Source organism: Agrilus planipennis, unplaced genomic scaffold (genome assembly GCF_000699045.2).
Source record: "Agrilus planipennis isolate EAB-ADULT unplaced genomic scaffold, Apla_2.0 scaffold75, whole genome shotgun sequence".
NCBI lineage: Eukaryota > Metazoa > Arthropoda > Insecta > Coleoptera > Buprestidae > Agrilus > Agrilus planipennis.
In genome coordinates, this window is record NW_020439028.1 from 651,114 (window position 1) to 675,584 (window position 24,471).

General features: G+C 33.3%; 4 protein-coding genes across 4 annotated transcripts in view; 2 read left to right on the forward strand and 2 right to left on the reverse strand.

Moving 5' to 3' along the window:
* Window positions 1-719: 719 nt before the first annotated feature.
* On the reverse strand, window positions 720-1,957 carry LOC108736000 (CD2 antigen cytoplasmic tail-binding protein 2 homolog). The gene has a single exon (XM_018468248.2). It carries the CDS (start codon window positions 1,752-1,754, stop codon window positions 810-812), a length of 945 nt encoding a protein of 314 aa, XP_018323750.1. The 5' UTR covers window positions 1,755-1,957; the 3' UTR covers window positions 720-809.
* Window positions 1,958-4,498: 2,541 nt separating this feature from the next.
* Window positions 4,499-5,543, forward strand: LOC108736009 (G-patch domain and KOW motifs-containing protein-like). The gene has a single exon (XM_018468259.1). The coding sequence runs from the start codon at window positions 4,640-4,642 to the stop codon at window positions 5,444-5,446; it is 807 nt and encodes a 268-aa protein (XP_018323761.1). The 5' UTR covers window positions 4,499-4,639; the 3' UTR covers window positions 5,447-5,543.
* Window positions 5,487-7,357, reverse strand: LOC108736006 (regulator of nonsense transcripts 3A-like). Its single transcript, XM_018468253.1, has one exon. It carries the CDS (start codon window positions 7,006-7,008, stop codon window positions 5,584-5,586), a length of 1,425 nt encoding a protein of 474 aa, XP_018323755.1. The 5' UTR covers window positions 7,009-7,357; the 3' UTR covers window positions 5,487-5,583.
* Window positions 7,358-7,536: 179 nt separating this feature from the next.
* The window catches only part of LOC108735991 (V-type proton ATPase 116 kDa subunit a), a 55,316-nt gene continuing 38,381 nt past the window's right edge, over window positions 7,537-24,471 (forward strand). Inside the window, exons 1-3 of the mRNA XM_025976450.1 lie at window positions 7,537-7,969; window positions 8,035-8,211; window positions 13,677-13,805. Coding sequence (XP_025832235.1) covers window positions 7,853-7,969; window positions 8,035-8,211; window positions 13,677-13,805 — 423 coding nt within the window. The 5' untranslated portion in view covers window positions 7,537-7,852. The remainder of the gene's footprint in view (window positions 7,970-8,034; window positions 8,212-13,676; window positions 13,806-24,471) is intronic.

Here is a 24,471-nt window from a genome sequence, read left to right on the forward strand (position 1 = left end):
CGCTGCATTCCGTCAGTTGTAGCTTCCGTGTTGTACGAGTATTTCTTTTGTATTTTGTGTTGAGGAGTACTTTAAATAGTACTGTATACTATCAGCGACGAACAAAGTAGTTATTCAATTACTTATTATAATAATGGGCGACTATTATGTGTAGTAGCGTAGAAGCAAGCTGATATTTATTATAGTCAGGAGTGTCCGCCGGCAAAAATTTTACTGACAAATACTCTCCCCAAACACTGTATATGGCTTCATAAGGCCTAATCTGACATATTTCCTCTGACTTTTTGAAGTGAAATTTCTTTACGCACGGTAGGGTAAGTTCGTTTCATGCGAGTTGCTATGTAACGAAATCATGCAACGAATGTCCCCTCTACTCGTCCACGTAGTGGAATTCGTAGTGGGGATCGCTTGAGCGCGCTTCAATGCAACGTTCATTACAGGATACTCCGGCATGTATAGTGTAAAATTTAAACTGATAGTGTACAATAGGGAATTGCATGACCAGTAAAGCATTGTGATTAAGGAACAAAAAAAGAAATGTGACAATCCGCCGCGCTGATTAATTTTACAACCTAATACACCTACTACCAAATGAAGAAAAACTTACTTCCATTTGATAAATCCAATTAGTCTATTGTACTCTATTGTTTAGTTTGCATTTTGCAATCATTTATCTGTTATTATTTAACTTGTAATCTAAAGTAAATATTGATATCAATATTTTATTACGACAAAGGATTATTTTAATATTCAGCAATATTCATGAATATACTTTTACATTTTACAATAAAATAAACTTATAACAACATTTACAAGTACAGTTCGAAGTCTACTCTGTTTGATGAATAAAAATTTGAATCATCTCCTACTTTTCTAACAAAAACACCTTCTTTAAAGTGACCTTCTTCTGACCACTTTGCCATTTGTTCTGTAGAAAAAGGCCCATCTATCTTTTCTTCATCATTTTTCCACTTTATTTCCCACATAGTGTCAGTATTATTTGTAATACAGTTGGGCATTTCTTTCAGTTGCTGCTGTTCTTTTGCTTCAAAATCATCAGCATACATATCCAGCATGGAACTTTCTCCTCTACTCTTTTTTTTATTTTCAAATGTCTTTATTTTTGATTGAATTATTTCATATGTTTCTTGGTAAATGTCCATATTTCCCTTATTGGTCAAAATTTCATTTGCAAGTTGTGTTAATTCTGTTACCTCTTTATTTTGAATAAGAGTTCCTTCTTTCTTTCTTTTAAGTCTTTCAATACTGGAAAGTTTTTTTGTATCTCCACTAAGCCTATTTAACGCTTTACTTATTGTTTCTTTTTCTTTTAAGTACTTTAATATGGCTTTGTAAGTTTCCTCTTCGTTGAAGCTGTCTCCATCCTCATCATCTGTACTTTCGTCTCCGAGACCTTTGCTGTCGTCTGTTAATTTGTATTTATCCACCGATGCTACCCTCTGCCAATCAATATTGTCTAGCCAATTGTCACGAATTTCTTTTTCATTTTTCCAGATAAAGTGACCATTTCGATCAAAGTGGCCTTCTTCCATTTCTTCTCTCATATTAAATGCAGTAACATACTGTCCTTCTACATTTTTTGTATATCCTTCTTCCTCCCCTTCAATTTCTCGTTCATCCAAAACGTTATCGTCATCTTCTACATCTTCTTCGTCAGAATCCAACGAATGCTTTTGTTTGAAAACCCTTTTACTGCTAGCAGTGGGCTCTTCTAATAATTTTCGTTTATACATCTTTAAAAAAATAATATCCAACAGTTATTAACAGTTTTTACTATTTTTCTTTAATACGTTTGTTTTCGAATGTGTATAAACGTTTATTAGTGTTTACTAGAAACCATTCAGAAACTTAGAAATGATTAGTAGTACGAACGGCACGTTAAAAACAGCAACACGTCAAATAAAATCCCTTAATCTATGACAAAGTCATAGGACAAAGTATTATAAATAACAATAATAAACATAAATAATAGATAATAAACTCGGTATATCGCATAGATAGAAGAGTGATACGTAGTTTGTATAAAGAGCAACAGGCAGTTATAGAGATGGCGCTACAACGTAGAGAAGTAAATATTAGGAAGAGAGTCAGACAGGGATAATGGGGACAGGGATGCACACTGGTAGTTTTCCAATTACAGAGCATAATGCGACTCAGTGCCGCACCAAAAAATTCAGACACATAGAAGGCCACATCAATACGATTTTTTGTCGCAGTAAAATGCTCAGTTCTAACTGCGAAAAGGAGTAGGAGTCGCATGGTTGAAATAGATAGGACAGGGCAGGCTGCAGATGGAATTGTCAGCAGTCGTTGACCATACGTCGATCAGAGTAGGTATGAGTAGGGGTGCACATAAATTTTTTTTTCTTTCAGGGTGAAAAATATTTTAATTAGTAGCTGATTATTATGAAGATGATGTTCAATATTTACATTTCAGAGAATAGCAACAGTCAGAATAGAAAATATTGATAATGATAAAACATTATAAAATGGCAATTATACTATAATCGATGAAATTGTTTGTTCTCAACCGATGAGTTCAGATGATAATATTTTTTTAGTAATTTTGTTGCATTTGTTAATCAACATTTAATATCATTTGAGAATTAAAAAATACATACTAAATTTCGAGATTTATGTAAATATTGAACATCATCTTCATAATAATCAGCTACTAATTAAAATATGTTTCATCCTGAAAGAAAAAATTTTTAGGTGCACCCTTACTCATAACTACTCTGGTCGACGCATGGTCAACGACTGCTGACAATTCCATCTGCAGCCTGCCCTGCCTATTTCGACCATGCGACTCCTACGGTCGCAGTTAGAACTGAGCACTCTACTGCGACAAAAAATAGCATTGATGTGGCCTTCTATGGGTTTGTATTCTTTGGCCGCACCATGCCGAAGTGTGCTGGTGCTTAATTGGAATGTGTATTAGTTTTCAAGTGCGCCAACACAGTGCGCTAATGCCATTGTTGAAAAAAAACAGTCATCGACTTAGCAACCTTGTTAATGTACTTTTAAAGGGAATGGTATACAACAACAATAATTAGTCGAAAGCTTTTTCTAAATATTATAAGTTATTTCGATTTTTATGATTTCAATTATATTTTTTTGTGCGCATCAGACATAGGCAGTACTTTTCAAAGTGCTCAACGGTGCGAGGCGTTGCTCGATGCTGCGCATAATGCCGCATTGTGCCATTGTGCGCTCTAGTGCTCTAATTGAAAAACTACCACTGTCACCACAACTTTTTAATTTATACATCGAAGACGTGATCAACATCATTAAAGACAGTACAACTGTAGGAATAGATATACAGGGGCAAAATATTAGTATGCTTAGATTTGCAGATGATGTAGCAGTATTAGCATCTAGCAAGGAGGAGCTAGATAGCTTTAAATAAAATGGAAGCGGTATTGATAAAACCATAGATAATAGATCTACAAAGGGTAATAGATGGTCAACTCGAAATGCGCCGATTTGCTCGCCCTCCGGCAGGTGTAGTCAATACTAAATAAAAAAGGCGCGCACTTTAAATTTGTTAGTTACTTATTGTTTTTCGAAATGTATAAGTTAAAGTGAAAAATGGATAAGAAACAATGTATTTTCCTTTTTTATAAAAGAAAAGACATTGTCTCTTTTGTAAAAAAGGAAATACATTGTTACTTGTCCATTTTTCACCTTAACATAAGAATTTGGGAATTTTAAAGTGTAAAAGTAATAATAAGTGAAATAGTAAAAAAAATTTATTGAATGTTAACAAATACACTTGTACAAAATAAAATATTTTATGTAATTTGAAGAGACAATTGAGGAAATAGAAAAGGCCACAAAACAGAAGAAACAGTAATACAGTTTAACAATTTTTAACTAAAACCTTTCAATAATGTACAATTAACATTTTGAACACAAGATAATTAATAATGAAGGTAAAAAATAGTTGTAGCAACTTACGTGTTCAGATAGAAATTGATGCCGAACACTGAAACAATATTGAAGAAAAGGGGTTGTAAACAATTCCAAATTACTTAATACCAGCGAGTGGGTAGTGGAAATAAATGGCTATTCCGCCCATCTGAGAACACCAGCAATAAAAGTCATTAGATCGTTTNTTTAAAACAAAAAGAAATTAAATTTGGTGTAATTTTGAAATGCGCGCCTTTGGTTACTTTTCATAGTTTGATGTATAGATGGCAGTGAAATTCGAAGTTTTCTTTGCCAATACCATTTATGTATATATTCCAAGTATCGTGTACTAATGTGGGGTAAACTTAGATGTCACTACTATCGTCCAAATCTCGAGAGTTTTACATCTATCACGGATTACAAGTGCACCATAGATAATAAGTGCACATATCTCCAATGCACAAGAACCATAGATAATAGATCTACAAAGGGTAAACGTCGATGCTTACGATAGTATTTATTTCTTTATTCTATGGTTACTATTATCATCCATTTTCCATTATCTGTGGTAGTTACTGTTGAACAAGGTTAAATGATGTGTAAATGTCTTTCTAGAAAAATTGTTGAAAAGTAGATCATATGGTAGATCATTAACAGTCAATTAACAATCATGAAACAGATATTAAGAAGAAAGAATGATTAAGAAATGGCTGAGAGCGAAAAGAAACTTTCTTTCACGTTTAACAAGACGTTGAAGAAAGGTAGTATACCTAAGAAACTTCCAAAAAAAGGAGAACTAATAGAATATATTGAAAATAAGTCCATTAAATTAACGCATCATAATGAAGAGACATCTCCTACATCGTTAGTTATTAACATTGGAGCATCACGAAATATTTCGGATCGCATAAGAGAAGCTAGAGAAAAAAGATTAACAAGCAAGTCTCTCAAGAATGATAATGATAACCGACCAGATTCAGAGCTCACTTTGGATGAACTTGCAGCAAAAGAACTTCTTCAAGATTCTCAAAATAATAAAAAAACGATTATAGACCTGCCACAACTTAAAGAAAACACTGTTGTCTTAGATGGTAAAGAAGAATCTTCTTTGAAAGATTATGAGGATGTACCAATAAGTGAATTTGGTTTTGCCATGTTGCGAGGAATGGGATGGAAGAATGGAATGTCGATAGGAAAAAGACAAAAAGTTCCTTTAAAAATAAAAGAACCTACTTTGAGACCAAAAGGAATGGGTTTGGGAGTTAGTAAATTATTAAGCAAAACTTATGATGATGATAAAGGCAAAAATATTGAAGAAGAAATAACTAAAAAGGGCACACTTGTAAAAGTAATAGCAGGACGTTATAAAGATTGTTTTGGTGAAATACAGAGCCTGGATGATGAGTCTGGAAGAGTAATTGTTAAAACAGCTAATGACTTAATTTTATCATTAACAGAATATTTAATTGAACCAATTACAAAAGCACAATATGAAGCAATGTTGAAATTATGAGATTATTAAGGTACATAGTAATATGTTTCTCTATGTTTTGATAATATAACATGTATTTCATCAAATGATATTAAAGTATATTTCCTTCTAAATAAAACTCATGTATTTTCAAATTATACATATATCCTTATTGCAAATTAAACTTTATCACTAGGTTTATTTTCAATGTTTTGATTGGTTGTTTCAGTCACACTTCCTTCCTGTTTACGTTTTGATAACATCCCAGGTTGGTAGATAGCCATTGATGGTCTATCCTTGTTTCTGATTCTTCTTTGTGTCCTTGGGTCATTTTCCTTATTTGTAGTTTTTAATTCCTTTTCTTTCAATTCCCAATGCTGTAAAGGGTCTTTAGAAACCTGATTATTTTTATTATGGGTTAATTTAATTTCATTTTTATCTGTAGGGGATTCAGTTGTCTCTACAGAAGTTGATTCTTGTGATTCCAAGTTTTCAAAAATTTCTTGTTCTATTTCTTCATTTGTGTTCTTGATATCGTCATGTTTTAGTTCAGACTTTTTTTGCACATGCTTTTTAATTTCATTTCTCCGTTCTTCCTTTATTGCACTATACTTTTTAACCTTTTTAGGGTAGTTTTTTTCAGAATCGACATTCTGTTTAGTTTCATACTTACTCATTTTCTTTACATTTCCAAAGTTTCTCTCACGGCTATAATCTTTATAATCTTCTTTTCTATATTTGAAGTCTTTAGATTCGTAATGACCATTTGGTTTTACTTTATCATGATTAAAATTTCTTCTGTTGTTTTTATAAAATAATTTTGGATCATCAGTATTTGATTCTCCTTTTCTCAAATGGGTTTCTTCTTCTTCAACTATTTCTGGTTCATTTGTTTTATGTCCATAAACAAATGACTTTGATCCACGAGAAGAATATGACTTGGCACCTGGTTTGTACTTTTCTTCCAAATATTTTTTTTTCTCATCTTCTTTAAACTTTTTTCTTTCAATTTCTCTTTTCCTTCTTTCATCTCTTCTTTCTTCTCTGATTCTTTGTTTATCTACTTTTTTTTGTTTTACATATTCAAGCAAAGGTGTGGTCATTAGGTCTTCTTTATTTTCAGATGAAAACTGATAAGAATATTCTGGTTTTTCTTCAGGTTTTGGTTGCTCACTGAGAGAAAGTAAAAACTCTTTATAGTACGGATCAGACTCAATTGTGGCACACTTTGGGTCGGGACGTGCTCTTCTTTTTTTTGGGATCTTTTGAAAAGCTGCAAACTCAACAACAGCAGCATATTCATGTCCTTTTTGATCAATGAATACATAACTGTCAAATTTCTCCTTAAATATGAAGATATCTTCGACATTAATAAAGTTGATGTAGGCTCTTGAAAAAGCAAATTCACCTAACAAACTATCTGCCTTTATTAAGTAAAAATAATCAAAGTTTGGCACAGGAGATATTTGTTCCATAAACGTTCCTTTGTCTATATCAGGAGGCAATCGACGAATAACGACCTTGGTTAAGGGTCTGACTTTTTTTTCTTTCATTTTGTTGAAGTTTTTTTGTAAACTGTTTCCAAAAGTGATGTTATCCGACATTATAGGTTAATATAATCAAAACAAAACTGTTAGTTATAAAAAAACACTACTTCAATAAGAAAAGATTTCACTATTTCGCTTTACATTGTAGGTAGGGCTTTACAATATTGATACTTAATAAGTTATTATTGATATTGATTGATAATAATCTCGCTACTTTTTATTTTTTTTTTTACTGTTAAGTCATAGGTAAGCTAACTGTCAAAAAATTGGATTATTTATTTTCAACAGCTCTCTATGATCAACAGTGAAAATTTTTTTATTTTACTGGACGTTTAGCTTTGATTTGATTCTTCTGGGTGTTACATTATCGGTGCCTGCAAGTAGCAGAGGAGCAACCAAACGTTAAAAGTGGTCACAGCTGTATTCCATAGATTCTGCATGATTGGTACCATAGATAATAGATCTACTAAGGGTTTGGTATTGACATTGGTACCTAGTCTAGGATTGGTACACGGTATCTATGACAAAATTATTATAATAATAATCGTAAGAAACTACGAAAGTTAAGGTCGTGATTGGTTATATTGTAGTTTTCTACATAGTTTTTGCCCTGTGATTGTTTTTGTTGATTGTCTATATTCGTTGTCAAAGTATGGTCGTATCTGTGGTATGGTTAAAGTGATTATTGATGTATTGGCACGTTTCCAGTTTCAGTGCGTCAAAATATTGATCGTAAATATGTTTCGTTTACCAGTAAGCAGTTGTTTTAACTGGTAGAATAAACTAGTTTATTGTTCCGTTTTTTAATAAATCGTGAACCGTGAACGTTATTAGTGTTTTCGATTGATATACGATATATCTAACAATTAAATTGGTATATATTGGTTGTAATTAATTTGCAATGGGATCGTTATTTCGTAGTGAGGAAATGACTTTATGTCAACTTTTTTTACAAAGTGAAGCAGCTTATGCTTGCGTTTCTGAACTTGGAGAACTTGGTCTTGTACAATTTCGGGATGTATGTCATTTTATTTGAAAATTTATAATATTTGCATGCATATATGTTTCATGTTTATCTTTTAGCTTAATCCTGATGTTAATGCCTTCCAAAGAAAGTTTGTTAATGAGGTTCGCCGATGTGATGAAATGGAAAGAAAATTACGATATCTGGAAAAGGAGATCAAAAAAGATGGTATTCCAATGCTGGATACTGGAGAAAATCCAGAAGCACCACAACCAAGGGAAATGATTGATCTTGAGGTTAGTAAACAACAACAATAACAATAATTCACATTCACATCAAATATTAAAAGAAAAACTCAAAGGTTTGTTAATTTATTCGGTAAATTTTCATATAGAAGTAAGTAAAAAAATAACTTGCATGAATATCTCTTGAAGATTAAGATATGGTTGGTATTATAAAATATGCTCCTTTGTCATTGCTTACTTGATGTTCTGATTTAAAGTCTCCAATATTTTGGGTAATCATCTTCAGTTGCTCAATTTCTTCCTTCCTTTTTTTTTTAAATCCTTAACTTCTATGTTCGCGAACGGTTAATTTAGAAATTCGAAAAAGGTTAAAGGTGTATGTTTGGAGCACGGTGCTGTACGAGTGCAAAACATGGACAGAGGGCGCGGCGAAAAAGAAAAGGTTAGAAGCTTTTGAGGTGTGGTATTACAGGCAAATGGGAAGTCAATAAAAAATAGGCGAGATAGGTTGGTGGGACACCTCAGACATGAAGGTCTAGTCAGAGACATTAGAGGCAGAAACAGGAGTTAGGAGGGGTAGAGGTAGACCTAGGTTAGGTTACTGTTTGCAAATAGTTAAGGATGTGGGCTGTTCTAGTTTTAGGGAAATGCGAAGATTAGCTCAGGATAGGAAAGAGTGGAGGTGTGTGTCCAATCAGTCTTAGAACTGAGGTTCCAGAGGTGTGGGGTTACGATACCGGTGGCGTATTGGAGTTGCCTTAGGGCTAGAGAACCAGTCGTAAATACTGCTGTGCGATAGGCCACATAAGTAGCCGTTTCTGATTATCAATTCGCGTACCTTTAGATAGAAGATCAGAGTTTATCCGCGTTATTTCTTCTTTAGATTTGTATAAAGTGAGAGACGATAGACGATTCCCCAATTGACGTGTGAAATATTATGCACCATGGGTTTAGGTTATGGTGAGAAGGGGTTCGTGTGAAGTGCTGTTTATTAAGGTAAGCGGTATTCACCAACGGTTTAGATTAGGTTATGGGTTGAAAGGTTTCAACCAAGCGTTTAAGTTAGATGATGGTAGGATAGATTTTTCTAATTGGCATATATAGTGTTGTACACCAAGGACTTACGTGAATTGCATCATGGTGGGACACGTTTCTCTTAATGACATTTGTAAAGATCTACGCATCAGGGATACTGTTCTAGGTTCTGTGTTGATTAACCATGATCAAAAATATCACTTTTCAGTTAGAAGTTTTAGAAAAACGGCAAAAAATGTGTGAAGTGCCGTACAGGCGATTAATTTTTCAAGGACTGGAGTTTTGTAAAATTTTATCGGACTATTAAACTGTTCAAATGATATTAACAAATGAAAAAAGCAAAAAAAGGTTTTTGTCTCGCAAACACAATTGATGCACTTATATCCTCTCATGGAGGTAACTCAGAATCTCATGGACAATTATCTTGGGGTGCGCAGTGACAAAACTCCGACTGTTCATTGATTTCTACATTTTCAGCTCGTAAAAACATTGGACGTCACTGTTTACTGTTCTTATGTAGTTCTATTTTTGAGTGTAGAACGAGGAACTTGGTTAATAGTCGAGTCAATGTTTTGGAGATGTACGGTATGAATGCAACAGTGTCACCCCTTGCGAATTTTAAAATATGTACCTCTAAGATTCTGGAATTGGATGACTATTAAAACGTTTAATGATAAAAAGGAAGGGTCTTAATGTCTATTACCTTAATAGCTTAAAATAATCTTGCGGACCACTTTCGAAATAAATTATAACTCCGCGGGCCGCATGTAAAATTGTGCATATATCTCCATATTAGATTGAGACCCACTATAGACACTATAGACATTATAGAGACCCTACGCTATCCTCCGTTTTCTATCACTATTACTTCTTCCATCTTGAATTATATGACTCTTTCATGAGAAGGTGTCCTATTAACTTATCTCGGCTATTTCTTATTGACCCGCGCCCACTGTACCTTTAGTTCCTTTAACAACCTTTTTCGAATTTCTAAATTAACCGTTCGCGAGCATAGAAGTGACTTCTTTTTATTGAAGGCGTCTCGACCCTGCTCTATCCTCTGCTTTATATCCCTACTACTCCTTTCGTCCTGACTTATCCAACTTCCTAGGTATCTAAAATCAGCCACTTTTTCTAATTTTTCGTCTCCTATCGTTATATTCGCTTTTTTCCTACTTTTTCTTCTCTTGCATAGCAGTATTTTTGTTTTATTTTTATTTATTTTCATACAGTACTAATCTGTCAATACCGCTTCCATTTTATTTAAAGCTATCTCTAACTCCTCCTTGTTAGATACTAATACTGCTATATCATCTGCAAATCTAAGTATACTAATCTTTTGCTCCTGTATATCCATCCCTACAGTTGTACTGTCTTTAATGATGTTGATGGCGTCTTCGATGTATAGATTAAAAAGTAGCGGTGACAATGTGCATCTCTGTCGGACTCCCTTCCTAATATTAACTTCTCTACGTTGCAGCTCCATCTCTATAACTGCCTGTTGCTCTTTATACAAACTAAGTATTACTCTTCTATTTTTGTAACTCATCCCTACATTTTTAAGTATTTTTAACGTCTTGTCTCATTCAACATTGTCAAAAGCTTTTTCTATATCTACAAATCCTATGTACCGTAAAGCTAGAATGATCTCTCGCGTTCCTCTATTTCTTCTAAACCCAAATAGTCTAGTCGGTAGAGAATTTTCTCGACATAAATTTGTTACCGGACGGGTGTTGTTCTATGTTGTACACGGGGAAAAGTTAAACATCCTTGTATATTTTTAAACTTCGAAAAAGTGTGCGTTAACAAATGGGGAGGTTCAAAGTTGGCAAAAACCAGGTTTTTAGATGTAGAAGGCAAGATATGCCTTTTGGAAAGAAAAGTTTCAAATAAAAATTGTAGAGAAATTAAAAACCTTCAATTTGAGGCGCGNTGTTACCTGACGGGAGTTGTTCCATGTTGTAGACGGGGAAAAGTTAAACATCCCTGTATATTTTGAAACTTCGAAAAAGTGTACGTTAACAAATGGGGGAGGTCCAAAGTTGGCAAAAACCACGTTTTTAGATCTAGAAGGCTAGGTACGCCTTTTAGAAAAAAAAGTTTCAAATAGAAATTGTAGAGAAATTAAAAACCTTCAATTTGAGCCTCGGTACGATCAATTTTGTCAATTAGTTATTGCATAAATCCCAAAAAATCATCAAAAATTGTCATTTCTTGTATATTGATTGTTTATTGCAAAAATGACGTTTTTAGTGATTGTATCACATTGAAATCAAGGTTTTTAAATTTGGAATCAAACTAGTTTTTGTGGCGTAAATTGGTCAATTTGTTGGTGAAATATGGTTAATTGTTTATCCCAACGGACACGAATAGTTATTGCCATAACTTTTTTTTGAGCAAACATTTTCAGTTGCACATAGATTTAATCTTTTCGTAAAGGTTGAGATCTTCATATTCCGTTAGGAGCAAATGGAAAAATTCATTTTTAACCCTTTATTTATTGCTGTAAAGAATGGGGCCATTTTTCATAATAAACAATTAGAGCTGGAGCGACCCCTACGTAACGTACGAATTTTCAGGGATGCTTAACTTTTCTCCGCCTACAACAGTGAAGAACTCCCATCCAGTAACAAAATATCGTGAAAGTTCTTTACCGAACGGATTAAGTATGTACTGCTATTAGAGCAAAAACTATTAATTAAAATTGAAAACCAATTATACCACTGTTCGTAATTTTTTGTCAGCTCAATCCGATGAAAATTTTCAGAAATACGACTATTTTCTCCACGTTCTCCGATTGACGCGGCGCGCCAGCTTGCAATGTTTTATTCTCATCGCTAACTACGTTGTGTCGTCAGGAATTACTGATCACTTTAGAAAAGTCTTTTAGCAATAACAAAAAAATTACTTTTTTAAAAACAATACTACAAAATATAAAGATTTCTCTATCAAATGCCCCCAAATTCATTATTTAATAGTTAAAAACAATTAATCTGGAACGTTTAAAAGAAAAAATGTTAACTCGGTTCCTATTGGTCGTAGGAGATTCGTTTTGCTCTTTTAATGTTTGTTTCGAAGTCACCCTTTCATATTCCTCGGTTAAAAATTCGTACGTTACGTAGGGGTCGCTGCTGCTCTAATTGTTTATAATGAAAAATGACCCCCTTATTTACAGCAATAAATAAGGGGATAAAAATGAACTTTTTGATATGCCCCTAACGGGATATAAAGAACTCCACCTTTACAAAGAGTGCAACTGAAAATGTTTGTTCAAAAAAAAGTTTCGCCAATAACTGTTCATGTCTGTTGGGATAAACAATTAACAATATTTCACTAACAAATTGACCAATTTACGCCCACAAAAACTAGTCCGATTCCAAATTTAAAAACCGTCATTTCAATGTGATAAAATCACTAAAAAGGTCATTTATGCAATAAACAATCAATATACAAGAAATGACATTTTTGATTATTTTTTGGGATTTGTGCAATAACCAATTGACAAAATTGATCGTACTGAGGCTCAAATTGTAGGTTTTTAATTTCTCTACAATTTTTATTTGAAACTTTTCTTTCCAAAAGGCATATCCTGCCTTCTACATCTAAAAACCTGGTTTTTGCCAACTTTGGACCTCCCCCATTTGTTAACGCACACTTTTTCGAAGTTTAAAAATATACAAGGATGTTTAACTTTTCCCCGTCTACAACATAGAACAACTCCCGTCCGTAACAAATTTATGTCGGGAAAATTTTCTACCGACTGGACTAAAATTGATCTTCCCCTAATAGTTCTTCCGGCTTTTTTTCCATCTTCCTCTGTACAATTCTAGTTAAGATTTTTGACGCAAGGGAAGTTAAGCTAATTGTTCTAAATGTCTCCCAACTATCCGCGCCCCTCTTCTTAGGTAATGTTACTACTACGTTCCGTTTATAATCCTTTGGGACTTTCCCCGTCTCGTAAATGTGACTAACTAGCTGAAACAAACGATCTCTAACCTCTTGTCCTGCATGTTTTATAATTTCCCCCTGTACCCCATATACACCTCGCGCCTTATTATTCTTTAAGTTTTTTAATGCTACATCGAACTCTTCTCTCCTTATGGGATAACCAAGCTCATCTATCTCCACACTATCTTCCTTCTGTAATATATCTCCTAACTCATCACCTGCCTATAGTTTCTCTAAATATTCTTTCCACCTATCTGCCTTTTCCTCATTTTCTATCCAAATTACCATTATAAAATAAATGTATTTTGTAAAACTATGATGAGTTTGGCAGGTCGCTGGTTGACCACCCTTGATTTAGAGTATTATTTGAGTAAGTGCTTAGGTTATAATGTGGGAATCGGCATGATTAAAATGTAGGTGCTTTGTATGGTCGACAACGGTACCCATCCGTCCAGATTTGGACGGGTTCAACTATTATAAATGCACATATCTTTAGTAAAACGTCAAACTATTTGTAAGTGTATTCATTACAGGCCACGTTTGAAAAGTTAGAAAATGAACTTCGAGAAGTTAATCAGAACGCCGAAGCTTTGAAACGCAACTATTTGGAACTGACAGAATTGAAGCAGATTTTAAGAAAAACCCAAGTCTTCTTTGACGAGGTAAATTGAATTTATAACTTATTTTTGTTGCATGCGGCTGTTTTTTTTGCTTTGTAAGAGCAGTTCTGAGAAAAATTCATTTCATAATTTGGTTCTAAAATATTTTTGAATAATAGTTAATAATAGAATATCAGGAACTATCATTTTGTTGCTGTAGTTCAAAAATTTGAGGGAAGCACTATCACAATTACAATTAATTATAACATTTAGACGGCGTTGATAAAGATAATATCTTTTAAATTGGGTTTTATATTACACAGTGCCTTTTATTTTTTTTTTACTTCTTTTAGTTGCTAAAGTAAAATATAACATTCCACACGCTCGAAACAAACCGTTTTAGTATTTATATGTACTACATTTTTGGTTTAATATTTTTCCCAGAGCTGTATTGGTAATATATAATTGTTAATAAGATATAAAAATTGCCTAAGCAGTAAATATTAAAAGTATTACAATACGCAAAGTTCTAAAGCGAAATTAAGCTGAAGTACTATCTCAGTTTGCTTTTTGGGATTCAAGTTTCTTTTCTGCTTGGTTATTTTTATAGGTGTGCACAAAAATGCATGCGGCGGGTTTTATCATTCATTATTGTGAATAATTTTTAAATATTTCTTAACTAACATTAAAAAAAAAATTACTTAATATCAATGGTGTTGTAAACAATTCCAACATTGTTTCACCACACTGTGGCTTTTTCAAGGGAAAACCAAAACACCACAATGTAGTAAAAAAATGCGTAATATTTTTTCGAAACATGCGTTATTTAATTTATTAAGTACAATGCTTTAGTGGTTAATGGTGTATGCTATTAATTAGGTGAATTTATTTTACATTAATGCAAAAGCAGCATAAACAAACGTAGATAATCAAATTTTAAAATGAAATAAACATTAAAATATGTCCTTCGTGCTATATTATTTACGTCAAAGTCAGTCTGTAAAATTATACACTTTAGAATTTGGCTAAGTAACCAAGAAGACAGTGCTGTTTTTGTTAGCGGCTAACTAAACGCTCAGCCGGATTGTCAAACATTACAATTGATAGTAGACGTATAGTAAGATATACAGTGGTCGCCAATGATGTCGTGTTGTTGAAGGCTAAGATTAGTAGATTGAACATTTGACACAGAAAAGAGAGACTAGTATAGAAGTCCAATTCAAATGGAGGACTAAAACGTGAGTAAGAAATTCTAAATAGAACCAGGAGATGGCGTTGCTATGAAAATGAGCGCCTCAACGCTGTATTGAGTCGGAGCAAAGAGTGAACGCAGTAATGGCTGGGGTAAATAGTAGAAGTGGTGGGATCATAGAACGCATAAGTCTTTTTACTTTGCTGTTGTAAGCCAAGTTTGTAAAGAAAAAAAAAAAAGGTTGATTTTCCGAAGCGACAACTACCGGTCGGATGACAGAAGCTTCGAGATTTACCGACATGTTATCCGAAACGAAGTCCGGATTATTAACCCAGCATTGGACTTCTATACTAGTCTCTCTTCTCTGATTTGACACCTGCGTCTTCTTTTTCTTTCCCCCTTTTCTTTGCGTCTGCAGCATTGACTGCATTCACGAAATCACACCCGCATGTGAGAGGTGTGGTTACAACCTATACTGATGTAATTAACCACACTCACAGATGCTGATATTGGATTTCAGACCCAGCACCCGAATAGGTGCAGTTTCGCTATTGATACTTTGCATATTTTTTTTCTTTATTTATTTAATGAGCAATTTGACAACTCTAATTTTCCCGCAGTTTAAAACACTATTTTTACACAGAATTTAAAAACTCTCGTTATGTGTGTATATGTTACATACAAAAGAATTAATGCAATATTATCTAACCAATTTAGATAAAATAATTATTAGGACAGAATTAATCAAATAATTTAGTTAAAAAACCCAGGGCAATCACAAACGGACTTAATCTGATCGTTTCTGCTGGTTAATGATTTGTCGAAACTGCCAGACGCGGATCGCGATTTCGATCTTTTTGGAACTCATCGGCGCGGTAAACGCCATCTGTAGTACAATGCTACATCTTATGATTACGTATGCTCCAACAAGGTCCATTTAGATTGATTTTTTAGTTAAGACGTTAAAAAATTGTCCTTTAGATGCACTTACTGAATATAAAACTGCCTTTTAAATGCCCTCTCCGAATACAAAATCGCCTTATTTTAGAATTAATAAGTTATTAGGTACTTGAGTAACATTGAAACAAGAATTTTTTTTATCATCAGTCTTTTTCTGATAGTTACTCATTTACCCCATCGAAGGGCAAAACTCGTTTTCGATTTGATTACACAGATAGAAAAAGGGCAACCTAAACTAACCATAACTAAAACTAAGAGGTACATAACCTNTTTAGTGTTTAGAAAAAAATATTAAAAATGGAACTCAAAATCACTGTTGCTTAAAAAGTTATTCATGGTTAAAGTTCATAAAGAAGGTTTTTTTGCGAATATTGCGCTTTCTATGGCTCAGAGGTCAATTGAGCTCATTATAAAAATGAAAGATAATGGAATTCTCCAAAAAAATTATTTCTTCAATTTTTTACGTACAATGAATAGTTTAGGCAAAAATTTTCTCCAAAGTTTCCTTGCAAGGCGTGTACCTACTATTCTTTGTCTAGCCCATTAGTCTAGTCCAGTAGCCGAAAGAGTAAGCTCATATCTGTCTAAGGTAGACGAGTAGAACATTTCTGCGTAGTATAAGCTTTAGGAAATTGCTTAAACCATGTCAAATAAATTATCGAAATGCTTGAATTCTTGACGCCCCAAACGGTCAATTTTAGAGCGTGCACTCAGGTCGCTGCAACTCATTACTCGTTCTAGTTAGTAAGGTGCTATCGCTGGCATTTTAATTTGAAGTCTGGATACGAGTAAACATTAAACCATTGCGTTTTCTTGTTTATGTCTTAAAAACGCAATCAAAAAATGAGTTTGCTCCTTAATCATTTCCAACAAGTAAATCTCAGCTATTTTCGTAAAAAAATCTATTTCTAGGGGCCAAAAATTATTGATGAATTTTCACATTTTTGAAGTAAAGGAAGAACGCTAGTACGATGAGACTTTTATAAAAGGAGCTTGACCAGTATTTTGTGAAAAAAATCTTAGAAAAAATACCATGCTCGACACTATGAAATGGGTACAAGAAACATGCATTGACAAAATTCAATATTAGCCCAATAATTTTTACAAGATAAGATTTTTATACACGATGTCTGATAAGTATTTCAGAATATTTGTAGGGTAACACCCGGAGGTACTGTAGAGTGCATCTCGTCATAGTATCACAACGTAGGGGATGTAAAAAGTGTGCACAAAAAGTACCCCAGTTAACGAGTCGTTAATGATTGAGTACGCTATAGTGTTATCTTATTGGTTTTCAACGAAACACACATACCTATTCGTGACCTTTGCAAACAGCTGATACGTAAACAAGTCGATTGTAATAATCTGCACTCGTTAGCGTCCGATTGACAGAATATTACCACAAACTACAAAAATAAGTTGAATGCGGAAATATCAAACAAATACCAGAGTATACGGATATGGTGGTCACATATGGACGGTGAAATGGGAATGCACGCGAATTTGTCATCATTGCCGGAGCAGTTGGGGCTTTCGGTATGGTCACTCCTTCGTGTTTATGTGTCACTGAGTGGTGCGAAATGGCTCATTCTGCTTCTTTTTCTTGTACCTTCTTTTCCCTTAATTTTTCCAGAGTATTGATCAGACATAGTGTAAATGTACTGCGCTACAAGTAGCATGGTAATTTTTACAAGATTTTTCTCCGTACTAATCAGTTAGAAAGTTTAATAGTGTTCTGTAAATAGAATTGGATGGAATGAGAGCATACTGCTTAGAGTATCGTCTGTGGGTTCGTTTATTTGGTATTACATTGCGATTAAAAATTTAGTTAGCCGTTTTACAAAACATCGTTGTCTTGTAAAGTGCCGAGATGTATTTGAAAATTTGAGATTTTATAGATTGACTCCAATATCTAAAAATATAGCGATGGACGACATGTTTTTGTTTTACTATTGCTTTTGTGAAGGTTGTAGAAAAAATATAATACAGTACCTACGTATTAATGGACCTCATATTTTTAAAATGTAAAACGTTACACCTGTAACATTATTGATTTACGTAAATATTCTCTCAAATGGAATTATATGCCTTTTTTATTATGTGATAATAAGAGGAGTATCTACTTAGGTATTATATTCCAAGAAACAAAACATTTGTAGTAAATATCCATTTCATTCACGTTTCCTCATTTCAGTGGAATGTTTGTATTTAGGTATGCCAATTTTAGGCAACTAGCCAAATCATTTTTTATTTTTCGTTACGTACTTTTTAATTTACATCGTCCGTTTTTATTAGATAATTATAAATAATTTTGATTTTAACTTTTCACGAGAGAATGTTAACTATTTATGGTTTTAATACATATTGGAGGGCAGATTTTTCCTTTTTCATTGATATTAGGAGTCGACGAGTATAACAGGGAGAAACATTTATGCACGATACTAATAATTCAGCCTGGTGTCATTTCGTATAAATGTGCAATTTACTGTAGTTGGTATTTTGCTGATATAACATCAAAATTCATCGCTTCACATGCTTACAACTTTTAAGGATTTTTACAAAATTTCGAAATTATCTCGTTGTGTATAGGTACATACAATTGCTTGTGCAGTCTAATATGGATTTCCGCTAATTTTCTATTGTCAAACAATTGCCCATTAAATTCTCATTTAGTATCGAAATTCGTTTCAGCAGAAAGAATTAAGTGTAGATAAATTATTTTTCTTAAATTTTTAGCTGGATCAATTTTGATACTAATTGTTTATTTATTTAATGAGCAATTTGACAACTCTAATTTTCCCGCAGTTTAAAACACTATTTTTACACAGAATTTAAAAACTCTCGTTATGTGTGTATATGTTACATACAAAAGAATTAATGCAATATTATCTAACCAATTTAGATAAAATAATTATTAGGACAGAATTAATCAAATAATTTAGTTAAAAAACCCAGGGCAATCACAAACGGACTTAATCTGATCGTTTCTGCTGGTTAATGATTTGTCGAAACTGCCAGACGCGGATCGCGATTTCGATCTTTTTGGAACTCATCGGCGCGGTAAACGCCATCTGTAGTACAATGCTACATCTTATGATTACGTATGCTCCAACAAGGTCCATTTAGATTGATTTTTTAGTTAAGACGTTAAAAAATTGTCCTTTAGATGCACTTACTGAATATAAAACTGCCTTTTAAATGCCCTCTCCGAATACAAAATCGCCTTATTTTAGAATTAATAAGTTATTAGGTACTTGAGTAACATTGAAACAAGAATTTTTTTTATCATCAGTCTTTTTCTGATAGTTACTCATTTACCCCATCGAAGGGCAAAACTCGTTTTCGATTTGATTACACAGATAGAAAAAGGGCAACCTAAACTAACCATAACTAAAACTAAGAGGTACATAACCTCTAAAAGAAAAGAAAAGAAAAGACCTATGCTTCTTTGAAGGTTATGCTGTAGTTAGTTGAATATTGATTTTAATTTTTTTCTCTCATACGAAGAAGAATTTCTAGTTTGGTGGGGTTAATTAAAAAGATTTTCCCCGTTTTAATATTATTTTTTGTCAAAATGTTTAAACAATTAATAACTTATTAAAGTAAAAAGATACAGCTGGACAATTTTGTATTCGGAAAGGCCATTTAAAGGGTAACTCATTCTAATTAAAAAAAAACAAAATTTGAGTACATTTGCCTCATTTAGGTAATGTCCTTCTTAAATTATTAATAATATCTAGATAATGTAATTCACTTATTAAATTATGTACACAGTTTAGTCAACATTGTTTATTTAATACTCAGTTCTTTAATTACATTGTCTGTAACATATACACACAGTCGCTTATGCGGCCGGCAATGAAAAAATTAGCATGAATAATGTTATACTCTTAAAATGATTGTGGGCTTTAATCGGGGAAAAGGTTTAAAAAAAAATTAATCGGGCTAAAAGAAGATTGTACATGTGCACGCGGAATTTTGTAAGTACTTTGGGGAGAAAAGAATTGTGAATTTATTCGTTCCCTGGACTAATATCATGGGAACGTGGCACAATAATGTCACCAGGCTGAACGAGACGAATCTGCTCGTCAGATGGCCGATTCAGCGCGCGAAGAGGAACAAGTGACGCTGCTTGGGGAGGAAGGTCTAAGGGCCGGAGGACAGGCTCTCAAATTAGGGTAATTCTACAAGTATTTATAAAGTCTACACAAAATCAAATCAACTTCTTCCCGTCAAGGGGACCGAAATGGTTTTATTTCTTAGTCGAATTTTACCGTGGATTATTGCTTATTTACACACAAAAGCCTTTCAAAAATCTTGTACTAGTATTCCCAGTTCTGCTTTGATATTCATTACACTTCTTAAAAACAATATATGCAAATATGTACGTAGAATGTATATTGTTATTAAAAAAAATCGAAAATGTATTAGGAAATGTGAAAAAACAAAGAGTTACCTTAAGAACTGTAACTGCCCCGCGCTAGTTGAACGCAGGCGCAGCTTTCATTGCTGCTCCGTTTTAGAAGCGCGACTCCCAAAGGAAACTACTCTCCTTCTGGGAACGTAAACGGAATTGACAATTAAAAGGAGAAACACAGGTGATTATCCGTGCTTTTAGAGGTCTGAATAAAACCAAACCCAAAAAATCATAATAATGTCAAAAGAAAGTGGTTATATCTGTCGTGTTATTTTATAAAATCCGCTTGGTATACATCCTAACAACATTGAATGGTGTGACATCCAAAAATGAAACAACAAATGGCGTGTTCCATTTAAAAAACGGCAAGACAAACGTATGCGGCACCTGTATATCCAAAAATAATTTTAGTTTTCGTGTAATAACTGAGCTACTATAGCGGAACGCACTGTTAGACATCCCTATATGTCAAATGTCGAAGTGAAATTTTTATGACGTCTTACTTAAGGCCAGCTTTCATTATTCATGTCGTGTTCATATCACCTTCGTGTGGTGTCGTTAATTATATGATTATGTTCATACCGTGCTTGTACCATAAGCAAAAATCTTAAGATGTCACTAAGTGAAATTGATCAAAACGTGGAAGATATTGTGATAGTTTGTTCCACGTTCATTCTTTTAAAACGCGAGTAGAAGAGGATCCGGAAAATTAAACGGTGTCGGCTACATCCATATACAGATGTTGTCTTTGACTAAGAGATTGTCCTAATCCAGGATGGTCATTCACTCACGAATCATGTATTTTCGTGATGCATTTCGTTGTTCGATTAATTTCGTGAACAAGCTTTAATAGCCAAACCTCGTGTGAGCTTCATCAGCGATCGTAAGGCGTCTCGTGGGCGCCATATTGCAGATTTTTTATTGAGCTTACCGTATTGCTAGCATATTCCTGCTGTACCCCGGTCGCCTGTCGCGAATTACTTCCACAATAGTGAAAATGAAAATGAGGTTTTCCACACGTAGTTTTATATAAAACTGCGCATATGCGAATTTAGCGACAAGAGCACGACATGAGTATAACGCTACTAATGAAAACTGGCCTTTAGTCTGTAATATCGAATACTATACTTTTTTCTCTATAACACGGTTTCATGTTGACTAAAGTGTTTTAAAATTATAATATACACATTACGCAGCTGTTAAATAAATATTTAACGTAAACGTAGAAACTGTAATGCAGTTGTAGAGCAAAATTAAGAAAAATAACGAGCAAGTGGGAAGAAAAATGTATTAATAAGTATGGTATTATTTCGAAACTTTTTTTCGTCACTAAAAATTAAAAAATGTTTTGATAAATATGGCGTATTCTTTTAAAAGCAGTAACAGTTTGTAAATCCACAGTTAATGTGTAACAAATATTTTATCGTGTTACGATGGTATATCGCCATCTACTGACATTACATTTGTTGCTAAGTGAAGCATTTTAAATGTTAGACAAGCTGCTTATAGCGTGCGGATGAGATCAAATGCGGTCAAAATTGCGATTCACTTCCACTAAATTTCGATAAAGTACTGATTAGGATCTTAATCCATTATAAATATTTTAGTTTAAGAGACAACTAACAACTAAAACGTTGCATTTTTCTAACACATTTGTACTAGTTACAGTTACTGGATATTATAATCACTCATAGTTCTATTTAAGCTTTTAAATTTACTTTTCCTAATACAAATAGAAGCCTGTTATTAATTGTACACACATATATATATACATATACATACGTATAACATGTTACACATGAAGCTTTTGGTTCTTACGAATATTTTTTTTTCAATCAATAATCCACAGTTAGTTTCGAATGTGAGAAAAATAAATCATTTCTGTCGTCATTTTTTTGTTTTCGGTAGTTGTACAATGAGATGACAAACAAGTACCTTGATAAACGAATATTGTGAATTTTTTAAAGAAGATTAGGGAGCGCTGTTATCCCTATGAATTCAAGTTCATGAATTTGATTAGAAAGGTCATGGTGGGTAAAAAAGGTGAAATCACTCGACCGAAACCCGCGGCATCTTATTTTCATAGTTCATTTTCTGGTTCGCGTTGTGTTGGAGAAGCATAACAACTTTTACGCTAATTAAGGCTTAATCACTGAAATGACAGGGACGATTAAAATTGGCAAAGTCCGCAATAAATTAGCTGTGAGAATGGACGTATCTTCTTTCTTGTTTCCACTTGGAACTGTAGTCATTTTATGCGTTTTGAACACGCCCTTGTTAAGTTAGAAAATGCTTCATGAGTAGTGCAGACAAAGTGAAAAGAGATAACCGAATAATAGTAAGTGGTGCAGCGACTAGAGGCTGTTTAGGTATGCAAAAGATCAGGGTCGGCTTTATAATTGTCTGGTTGGAATCATATCTTTAAACAAGCGGCTTTGCTTTACGAAATTTCTGAAAATGTTGAACTTTCTTTAAAGTCCGTTGCTGATAACTTGCTCAAATTCTGCTTGTCTGCATCCCCTTCTGTTACACATTAATTGGTGTATTGTTATTCCTTTTTCTTTGTTAATGTCCGTTGCAATTCCTACCTGACATCTCTTTTCTATGTTTACAATATTCCCTACAACGTCTGTCATGAGTAAAAGTAGGCGTTCTAACAGCAACCGCTCTAGTCTTGTTAGTAAGTTAAAAGAGAAAAGTAAATGCGACAGTACTGTGTCATTGCTTATTATGAGAAATTGTCGGGAGTGATTTCACTTCATTTTTATCCACCCTGGTGTCCATTATATGCCAAGACGTTCCGGATGGTTTTCATATATGAAAATTGGACTCGTTTTCTATAGTTTTCATTGTTTTGGCGTTCCTGCTTAAAGCTGTAAATTTACCACCCTTTAATTTTACTTAAATGTAAATACATTCCTTGCAGTTACTTTTTCACTATATAATTTTTCCACTAGCAGTGTGTATCGTTGCCTCTTAAATAGATTGTTTTTGATACGTTTCTATAAATTATTTCTCATTATTTTGATTCCGGCAGGAATATAACAATGATATTCATTGCAGTCCAGTAAGTATCTTCGCAATCGTCGAGGAAAATATTCCTAATCGATTTTTTTGTACAATCTTTTTCAAAGTAGTCTCCTTTAAACAAATATACATGTTACCAGGTCCAAATGTGGGTCAAAATTTGTATAAACAATTTTTTTAAACAAATTGCGAAAATTGTTTTTTTTTATTCGGAAAAATGTTTTCAGGATTTTGTAACTGTTCGCGAAAACTTAAAACGGTCATCATTCAATAAAAATTGTTTGAAAGCAACTTTGTTCCACTTTTACATCTGGAAACATGCAGATTTGTTTAAATTCAAAGGGTTGTATTCTGAATAAGTTGTGCAAAAAAACTTACTTAGACTATTTTCTCCAACGGATGGGAAGATACCACCTGCACTGATTATATTTGTGGAGAGAGTGTCTCCTTCCTGACGAAAATTTTTGATTATTCGTAGTGTTACGTAATAAACTATAATTAGTAGTGTTTTGTTTTAAGAACAGTTTCAAAAGATTGGTTACAAAAAATTCTAAGCTACTGACATACAAGTATAAGGTCTTGTTTTTCAGTTCTCATTCAACTAATCATTAACGGTCTTTATCGTGATGACGTAGGTTTGTCATTGTGTTCTCAGTTATTTCCAAATGAGCTGTCAGAAATTTTATTTTCGAGCAATATATATTTTAAATAGCTGCATTGATAAATTACTATATTATTATTTGCAATATGTTGATAGTATTGGAATCCATCAAATCGTTTTTCTTTTCAAAATGTTTCAAATATAGCACACTTATTATTAAATAGGTACTTTTTTTGTTGGAATTCTGATATTAGTTTAAATAAATTTGTTCGTATCTACGACCAATGAGATTAGGAAACAGACTTTCGCAAGTCAATATTTTTTTGCACCAATAATTAAAATTTGTTAAATTATCTTAAAATTATATTTAGTTTGGCATAAATTTCGTAGAGCTGCGGCTTCTTCAGAATTTTTACATGAAACTTGTCTAGGTGTTTTTACAAAAATTTTTTTTAAAGTACTATTGGACGTAGTTTTTAATAAAAAAGAGAGTTAACAGCGGTTTATTGATTAAATTGTTATAATATATATA

What these genes read in the sequence shown, in the direction of transcription:
- LOC108736009 (XM_018468259.1), top strand. Translation starts at nt 4,640, where the DNA reads ATGGCTGAGAGCGAAAAGAAACTTTCTTTCACGTTTAACAAGACGTTG.
- LOC108736006 (XM_018468253.1), bottom strand. Translation starts at nt 7,008, where the DNA reads ATGTCGGATAACATCACTTTTGGAAACAGTTTACAAAAAAACTTCAAC.
- LOC108736000 (XM_018468248.2), bottom strand. Translation starts at nt 1,754, where the DNA reads ATGTATAAACGAAAATTATTAGAAGAGCCCACTGCTAGCAGTAAAAGG.